At 44.9% G+C, this 10,000-nt stretch overlaps 1 protein-coding gene across 4 annotated transcripts in view; it reads left to right on the top strand.

The window, feature by feature from the left end:
• LOC110503411 (cytoplasmic dynein 2 heavy chain 1) overlaps positions 1 to 10,000 on the top strand; it is a 225,706-nt gene that overhangs the window by 166,302 nt on the left and 49,404 nt on the right. For all 4 annotated transcript variants that reach the window (XM_036961600.1, XM_036961598.1, XM_036961599.1 and 1 more), the window contains 2 exons: positions 2,012 to 2,122; positions 2,867 to 3,022. In XM_036961600.1, coding sequence (XP_036817495.1) covers positions 2,012 to 2,122; positions 2,867 to 3,022 — 267 coding nt within the window. The remainder of the gene's footprint in view (positions 1 to 2,011; positions 2,123 to 2,866; positions 3,023 to 10,000) is intronic.

Here is a 10,000-nt window from a genome sequence, read left to right as displayed (position 1 = left end):
TTAGATGTGATGGTGAATATGTGTTGTGGGTGTTAACCACATTATTAGATGTGGTGGTGAATGATGATGGTGAACATGTGTTGTGGGTGTTAACCACATTATTAGATGTGGTGGTGAATATGTGTTGTGGGTGTTAACCACATTATTAGATGTGGTGGTGAATGATGATGGTGAATATGTGTTGTGGGTGTCCTTAACCACATTATTAGATGTGGTGGTGAATGATGATGGTGAATATGTGTTGTGGGTGTCCTTAACCACATTATTAGATGTGATGGTGAATATGTGTTGTGGGTGTTAACCACATTATTAGATGTGATGGTGAATGATGATGGTGAATATGTGTTGTGGGTGTCCTTAACCACATTATTAGATGTGATGGTGAATATGTGTTGTGGGTGTTAACCACATTATTAGATGTGATGGTGAATATGTGTTGTGGGTGTTAACCACATTATTAGATGTGATGGTGAATGATGATGGTGAATATGTGTTGTGGGTGTCCTTTCCACATTATTAGATGTGATGGTGAATGATGATGGTGAATATGTTGTGGGTGTTAACCACATTATTAGATGTGATGGTGAATATGTGTTGTGGGTGTTAACCACATTATTAGATGTGGTGGTGAATGATGATGGTGAATATGTGTTGTGGGTGTCCTTAACCACATTATTAGATGTGGTTGTGAATGATGATGGTGAATATGTGTTGTGGGTGTCCTTAACCACATTATTAGATGTGATGGTGAATATGTGTTGTGGGTGTTAACCACATTATTAGATGTGATGGTGAATGATGATGGTGAATATGTTGTGGGTGTTAACCACATTATTAGATGTGATGGTGAATATGTGTTGTGGGTGTTAACCACATTATTAGATGTGATGGTGAATGATGATGGTGAATATGTGTTGTGGGTGTTAACCACATTATTAGATGTGGTGGTGAATGATGATGGTGAATATGTGTTGTGGGTGTCCTTTCCACATTATTAGATGTGGTGGTGAATGATGATGGTGAATATGTGTTGTGGGTGTTAACCACATTATTAGATGTGGTGGTGAATGATGATGGTGAAAATGTGTTGTGGGTGTCCTTAACCACATTATTAGATGTGATGGTGAATGATGATGGTGAATATGTGTTGTGGGTGTCCTTAACCACATTATTAGATGTGATGGTGAATGATGATGGTGAATATGTGTTGTGGGTGTCCTTTCCACATTATTAGATGTGGTGGTGAATGATGATGGTGAATATGTGTTGTGGGTGTTAACCACATTATTAGATGTGGTGGTGAATGATGATGGTGAAAATGTGTTGTGGGTGTCCTTAACCACATTATTAGATGTGATGGTGAATGATGATGGTGAATATGTGTTGTGGGTGTCCTTAACCACATTATTAGATGTGATGGTGAATGATGATGGTGAATATGTGTTGTGGGTGTCCTTTCCACATTATTAGATGTGGTGGTGAATGATGATGGTGAATATGTGTTGTGGGTGTCCTTAACCACATTATTAGATGTGGTGGTGAATGATGATGGTGAATATGTGTTGTGGGTGTTAACCACATTATTAGATGTGGTGGTGAATGATGATGGTGAATATGTGTTGTGGGTGTCCTTTCCACATTATTAGATGTGATGATGAATGATGATGGTGAATATGTGTTGTGGGTGTCCTTTCCACATTATTAGATGTGGTGGTGAATGATGATGGTGAATATGTGTTGTGGGTGTCCTTTCCACATTATTAGATGTGGTGGTGAATGATGATGGTGAATATGTTGTGGGTGTTAACCACATTAGTAGATGTGATGGTGAATATGTGTTGTGGGTGTTAACCACATTATTAGATGTGGTGGTGAATGATGATGGTGAATATGTGTTGTGGGTGTCCTCAACCACATTATTAGATGCATGTTGCACACCGCTGGCCTCCAGATATTGCAGATGGTGATTGTGTTGTACAGGTTGTGGTTGTCTCTTATCTCTCTCCTGTAGGAGCTGAATGTTCTGCAACCTAAGGCAGGCTTCCGTCTCTGGCTCACTGCTGAGGTCCATCCCAAGTTCCCCCTCATCCTGCTGCAGTCCAGCCTCAAGATCACCTTCGAGGTACAAACACTATATATGTAAACACAGAAACACACAGAAACACACGCACACAGAAACACACGCACACAGACACCCTGTCCATGGTAATATGGTATGTTGGGAGCTGTGTTTGGGTAAAACATGTAGCCCTGGGTGTGTGTGTGTGGTGTGAAACGTGTAGCCCCAGGCGTGTTAGCTGTCTGAGACGTGTTACTGAGGCGTGTTATTGGGCTGAGTGTATGCAGAGCCCAGAGAGGTCTGTTAGTCAAGCTAGGCCAGGCTATAGGGCTTACTTTCTCCAAATACCAGCTGTGCTGTTTCACAGTCCGGCGTTATGGGACACACAGGCCCTGTTGAGAAGTGGAGCACACTTGATCTCTCCAGCCCTCAGATGAGCTTTTAACAGTTAAAGCCTGGATCCCAGCCCCCACTGCCCTCCCTGTCCACCCTCCCAGCAACATTCATGCCCTCCCTGTCCACCCTCCCAGCAACATTCCTGCCCTCCCTGTCCACCCTCCCAGCAACATTCATGCCCTCCTTGTCCACCCTCCCAGCAACATTCATGCCCTCCCTGTCCACCCTCCCAGCAACATTCCTGCCCTCCCTGTCCACCCTCCCAGCAACATTCATGCCCTCCCTGTCCACCCTCCCAGCAACATTCATGCCCTCCTTGTCCACCCTCCCAGCAACATTCATGCCCTCCCTGTCCACCCTCCCAGCAACATTCATGCCCTCAGGCCCTTGATCACTTTCTCTCTCCCTCAGGCTCCTCCTGGTCTAAAGAAGAACTTGTTGAGGACCTATGAAACGTGGAGCCCAGAGCAGATCAGTAAAGGTGGTCTGCTGTCCAGAGCCCAGTCCCTCTTCTGCCTCGCATGGTTCCACGCTGTCTGCCAGGAGAGACGTAACTACATCCCCCAGGTACCGCAGCTTCTTAAACACTACATCCCCCAGGTACCCCAGCTTCTTAAACACTACATCCCCCAGGTACCCCAGCTTCTTATAAACTACATCCCCCAGGTACCCCCAGCTTCTTATAAACTACACCCCCCAGGTATCCCCCAGCTTATTATAAACTACGTCCCCCAGGTACCCCAGCTTCTTATAAACTACATCCCCCAGGTAACCCCCAGCTTATTATAAACTACATCCCCCAGGTACCCCAGCTTCTTATAAACTACATCCCCCAGGTAACTCCAGCACTTTATAAACTACATCCTCCAGGTGTCCCAGCACTTTATAAACTACATCCTCCAGGTGTCCCAGCACTTTATAAACTACATCCTCCAGGTGTCCCAGCACTTTATAAACTACATCCTCCAGGTACCCTAGCACTTTATAAACTACATCCTCCAGGTACCCTAGCACTTTATAAACTACACCCTCCAGGTACCCTAGCACTTTATAAACTACACCCTCCAGGTACCCTAGCACTTTATAAACTACATCCTCCAGGTACCCCAGCTAAACTACATCCTCCAGGTGTCCCAGCACTTTATAAACTACATCCTCCAGGTGTCCCAGCACTTTATAAACTACACCCTCCAGGTACCCTAGCACTTTATAAACTACACCCTCCAGGTACCCTAGCACTTTATAAACTACATCCTCCAGGTACCCCAGCTAAACTACATCCTCCAGGTGTCCCAGCACTTTATAAACTACACCCTCCAGGTGTCCCAGCACTTTATAAACTACATCCCCCAGGTAACTCCAGCACTTTATAAACTACATCCTCCAGGTGTCCCAGCACTTTAAAACTACATCCTCCAGGTACCCCAGCTAAACTACATCCTCCAGGTGTCCCAGCACTTTATAAACTACACCCTCCAGGTGTCCCAGCACTTTATAAACTACACCCTCCAGGTACCCTAGCACTTTATAAACTACATCCTCCAGGTACCCCAGCACTTTATAAACTACATCCTCCAGGTACCCCAGCTAAACTACATCCTCCAGGTGTCCCAGCACTTTATAAACTACATCCCCCAGGTGTCCCAGCCCTTTATAAACTACATCCTCCAGGTACCCCAGCTAAACTACATCCCCCAGGTGTCCCAGCCCTTTATAAACTACATCCTCCAGGTACCCTAGCACTTTATAAACTACATCCCCCAGGTGTCCCAGCACTTTAAAACTACATCCTCCAGGTACCCTAGCACTTTATAAACTACATCCTCCAGGTGTCGCAGCACTTTATAAACTACATCCCCCAGGGACCCCAGCACTTTAAAACTACATCCCCCAGGAAATAAAGCGCTCACCGCTATGTAAACAACATTTCCCTGGAGTCATACCCGTGCCTCCGATTAATGACATACTACAGCTGTGTGTGTGTACAGTGTTTTGTGTGTACCTAGAAAGGCTACCTAGTAACTACTAACAATTGGATACCACGAAATTGGGGAGAAAAGGGGGTAAAAAAATGACAAAAAAGAGAGATCAGGGTCCAGAGTAACGCAGAGGTCCTTTACAGTTTGATTTGAGACGACTGTACAACCATCAAGATGAATTGTCAGATCCAACAGACGATATCTTTGTTTCTTGGGACTTAGTGCGCAACAGCTTTTTCTAAAGTCTTTGAGAGGAATGGAAGATTCGATATAGACTGATATAGACTTTTTTTTATATTTTCTGGGTCAAGGTTTGGCTTTTTCAAGAGAAGCTTTATTAGTGCCACTTTTACTGAGTTTGGTACACATCCGGTGGATAGAGAGCCGTTTATTATGTTCAACATAGGAGGGCCAAGCACAGGAAGCAGCTCTTTCAGTAGTTTAGTTGGAATAGGGTCCAGTATGCAGCTTGAAGGTTTAGAGGCCATGATTATTTTCATCATTGTGTCAAGAGATATAGTACTAAAACACTTGAGTGTCTCTCTTGATCTTAGGTCCTGGCAGAGTTGTGCAGACTCAGGACAACTGAGCTTTGGAGGAATACTCAGATTTAAAGAGGAGTCCATAATTTGCTTTCTAATGATCATGATCTTTTCCTCAAAGAAGTTCATGAATTTATTACTGCTGAAGTGAAATCCATCCTCTCTTGGGGAATGCTGCTTTTTAGTTAGCTTTTCGACTGTATCAAAAATACATTTAGGATTGTTCTTATTCTCCTCAATTAAGTTGGGAAAATCAGATGGAGCAGCAGTGATCGCTCTTTGTTACTGTCTTTCCAAGCTAATCGGGAGACTTCCAGTTTGGTGGAGCGCCATTTCCGTTCCAATTTTCTGGAAGCTTGCTTCAGGGCTCGGGTATTTTCTGTATACCAGGGAGCTAGTTTCTTGTGACAAATGTTTTTTGTTTTTAGGGATGCGTCTGCATCTAGGGTATTACGCAAGGTTAAATTACGTTCCTCGGTTACCGTTTACATACACCTTAGCCAAATACATTTCAACTCAGTTTTTCACAATTCCTGACATTTAATCCTAAAAATTCCCTGTCTTAGGTCAGTTAGGATCACCACTTTATTTTAAGAATGTGAAATGTCAGAATAATAGTAGAGAGAATTATTTATTTCAGCTTTTATTTCTTTCATCACATTCCTAGTGGGTCAGAAGTTTACATACACTCAATTAGTATTTGGTAGCATTGCCTTTAAATTGTTTAACATGGGTCAAACATTTCGGGTAACCTTCCACAAGCTTCCCACAATAAGTTGGGTGAATTTTGGCCCATTCCTCCCGACAGAGCTGGTGCAACTGAGTCAGGTTTGCAGGCCTCCTTGCTTGCACACGCTCTTTCAGTTCTGCCCACAAATTTTCTATAGGATTGAGGTCAGGGCTTTGTGATGGCCACTCCAATACCTTGACTTTGTTGTCCTTAATCCATTTTGCCACAACTTTGGAATATGCTTGGGGTCATTGTCCATTTGGAAGACTAAGCTTTTAACTTCTTGACTGATGTCTTGAGATGTTGCTTCAATATATCCACATAATGTTTCCAACTTCATGATGCCATCTATTTTGGGAAGCGCACCAGGCCCTCCTGCAGCAAAGCACCCCCACAACATGATGCTGCCACCCCCGTGCTTCACGGTTGGGATGGTGTTCTTCGGCCAGCAAGCCTCCCCCTTTTTCTCCAAACATAACGATGGTCATTATGGCCAAACAGTTCTATTGTTGTTTCATCAGACCAGAGGACATTTTTCCAAAAAGTACCATCGTTGTCCCCATGTGCAGTTGTAAACCGTAGTCGGGTTTGGAGCAGTGGTTTCTTCCTTGCTGAGCAGCCTTTCGGGTTATGTCGATATAGGACTAATTTTTACTTTGGATATAGATACTTTTGTACCTGTTTCATCTCTAAGAGACAGAACGTGTCTCCTTCCTGAGCGGTATGACGGCTGCGTGGTCCCATGGTGTTTATACTATTGTTTGTATAGATGAACGTGGTACCTTCAGGTATTTTGAAATAGGTGGAGGGAGTCTGGAAGGGCGTCTAGGAATGTTTGGGTTTTCCGAGAATTTATAGCACAGCTTTTGATGATCCTTGGTTGGGGTCTGAGCAGATTATTTGTTGCGTTTGCAAACGTAATAAAATGGTGGTCCGATAGTCCAGGATTATGAGGAAAAACATTAAGATCCACAATATTTATTCCGCGGGACACAACTAGGTCCAGAGTATGACTGTGTTAGTGAGTAGGTCCAGAGTATGACTGTGTTAGTGAGTAGGTCCAGAGTATGACTGTGTTAGTGAGTAGGTCCAGAGTATGACTGTGTTAGTGAGTAGGTCCAGAGTATGACTGTGTTAGTGAGTAGGTCCAGAGTATGACTGTGTTAGTGAGTAGGTCCGGAGTATGACTGTGTTAGTGAGTAGGTCCAGAGTATGACTGTGTTAGTGAGTAGGTCCAGAGTATGACTGTGTTAGTGAGTAGGTCCAGAGTATGACTGTGTTAGTGAGTAGGTCCAGAGTATGACTGTGTTAGTGAGTAGGTCCAGAGTATGACTGTGTTAGTGAGTAGGTCCAGAGTATGACTCTGTTAGTGAGTAGGTCCAGAGTATGACTGTGTTAGTGAGTAGGTCCGGAGACATGTTAGACAAAACCCACTGAGTCGATGATGGCTCCGAAAGCCTTTTGGAGTGGGTCTGTGGACTTTTCCATGTGAATATTAAAATCACCAAAAATGTGAATATTATCTGCCATAACTACAAGGTCCGATAGAAATTCAGGGAAATCAGTGAGGCACGCTATATATGGCCCAGGAGGCCTGTAAACAGTAGCTATAAAAAGTGATTGAGTAGGCTGCATAGATTTCATGACTAGAAGCTCAAAAGACAAAAACGCTGTTGTTTTTTTTTTTTGTAAATTGAAATTTGCCATCGTAATGTTAGCAACAACTCTGCCTTTGCGGGATGCACGGGGGATATGGTCACTAGTGTAACCAGGAGGAGAAGCCTAATTTAACACAGAAAATTCATCAGGCTTAAGCCATGTTTCAGTCAGGCCAATCACATCATGATATGATTAGTTCATTGACAATAACTGCTTGGAAGTGAAGGATCTAACATTAAGTAGCCCTATTTTGAGATATGACAATCTCTTTCAATAATGACAGGAATGAAGGAGGTCTTTTATTCCAGTGAGATTGCTAAGGCGACCACCGCCATGTTTCGTCATACCCTGGGACTGTTGTGGCCCACTAGAGCAGCCCCACTGATGTGTGTTTACAGTGTGTGTATAACCTGACCCTGTGTCTCCGTGGTCTCTGCAGTCACACAGCCATCAGCGGAGCCTGAGAATGTTGTCTGTGTGCTCATAGAGGACACTAGCGTGCTTCTACTCTCTGTGTGCTCATAAAGAACACTAGCGTGCTTCTACTCTCTGTGTGCTCATAAAGAACACTAGCGTGCTTCTATTCTCTGTGTGCTCATAAAGAACACTAGCGTGCTTCTATTCTCTGTGTGCTCATAAAGAACACTAGCGTGCTTCTACTCTCTGTGTGCTCATAAAGAACACTAGCGTGCTTCTATTCTCTGTGTGCTCATAAAGAACACTAGCGTGCTTCTATTCTCTGTGTGCTCATAAAGAACACTAGCGTGCTTCTATTCTCTGTGTGCTCATAAAGAACACTAGCGTGCTTCTACTCTCTGTGTGCTCATAAAGAACACTAGCGTGCTTCTATTCTCTGTGTGCTCATAAAGAACACTAGCGTGCTTCTACTCTCTGTGTGCTCATAAAGAACACTAGCGTGCTTCTACTCTCTGTGTGCTCATAAAGAACACTAGCGTGCTTCTACTCTCTGTGTGCTCATAAAGAACACTAGCGTGCTTCTACTCTCTGTGTGCTCATAAAGAACACTAGCGTGCTTCTATTCTCTGTGTGCTCATAAAGAACACTAGCGTGCTTCTATTCTCTGTGTGCTCATAAAGAACACTAGCGTGCTTCTACTCTCTGTGTGCTCATAAAGAACACTAGCGTGCTTCTATTCTCTGTGTGCTCATAAAGAACACTAGCGTGCTTCTATTCTCTGTGTGCTCATAAAGAACACTAGCGTGCTTCTATTCTCCAGTCTACAGGGAGATGCTGCCCTCTCACTGCCCTCTCACTGCCCACTGCCCTCTCACTGCCCTCACTGCTCCACTGTACTCTGTAGCAGCTTTACCAGCTACAGCATGTTAACATCAGTACACTCAGGACCAGCGCACTCAGGACCAGCGCACTCAGGACCAGCGCACTCAGGACCAGCGCACTCAGGACCAGCGCACTCAGGACCAGCGCACTCAGGACCAGCGCACTCAGGACCAGCGCACTCAGGACCAGCGCACTCAGGACCAGCGCACTCAGGACCAGCGCACTCAGGACCAGCGCACTCAGGACCAGCGCACTCAGGACCAGCGCACTCAGGACCTGCGCACTCAGGACCTGCGCACTCAGGACCTGCGCACTCAGGACCTGCGCACTCCGGACCAGCGCACTCAGGACCAGGGGCTGCCTCATTTACAACCCCCCCATGCTGGCTAATATACAGTTAAACACACACCTGAAGTGTTCCCACGTACACACATACTGTACATACCTACACAGCAGGACTAAAAACACTATGGAGAGCCAAGATGACACAGATGTTTTAGTGATGGCTATAATTAGGTTGTGTATTTATAGCCGTCGGGGACTGAACACATAATTAACACACCAATTAAATACACCGACATGAGAAGGAACCAGGGATCCATCCAGAGTTATTAATTAAATTCTGCTCTCCCTATCTCTCCCCCTCCCTATCTCTCCCTCTCCCTATCTCTCCCCCTCCCTCTCTATCTCTCCCTCTCCCTATCTCTCCCCATCTCTCCCCCTCCCTATCTCTCCCCCTCCCTATATCTCCCCCTTCCTATCTCTCCCCCTCCCTCCCTATCTCTCCCCCTCCCTATCTCTCCCCCTCCCTATATCTCCCCCTTCCTATCTCTCCATATCTCTCCCCCTCCCTATCTCTGCTACCTCTTCTTCTCACGTCACTCTTCATTCCACTGCTCTCTCTGTCTCTTTCTCTCTCTGTCTCTGTTTCTCTGTCTCTGTTTCTCTCTGTCTCTGTTTCTCTCTGTCTTTGTTTCTCTCTGTCTCTTTCTCTCTGTCTCTTTCTCTCTCTTCTCTTTCTCTCTCTGTGTCTGTTTCTCTCTGTCTCTGTTTCTCTCTGTCTCTGTTTCTCTCTGTCTCTGTTTCTCTCTCTCTTTCTCTCTCTGTCTCTGTTTCTCTGTCTCTTTCTCTCTCTGTTTCTCTGTCTCTTTCTCTCTCTGTCTCTGTTTCTCTCTGTCTCTGTTTCTCTCTGTCTCTGTTTCTCTCTGTCTCTTTCTCTCTCTGTCTCTGTTTCTCTCTGTCTCTGTTTCTCTCTGTCTCTTTCTCTCTCTGTCTCTGTTTCTCTGTTTCTTTCTCTCTGTCTCTGTTTCTCTCTCTGTCTCTTTCTCTCTCTGTC

Source organism: Oncorhynchus mykiss, chromosome 24 (genome assembly GCF_013265735.2).
Source record: "Oncorhynchus mykiss isolate Arlee chromosome 24, USDA_OmykA_1.1, whole genome shotgun sequence".
Classification (NCBI taxonomy): Eukaryota; Metazoa; Chordata; class Actinopteri; order Salmoniformes; family Salmonidae; genus Oncorhynchus; species Oncorhynchus mykiss.
The sequence above is the reverse complement of the archived record's forward strand: the minus strand, read 5'-3'. Positions and strand labels throughout refer to the sequence as shown.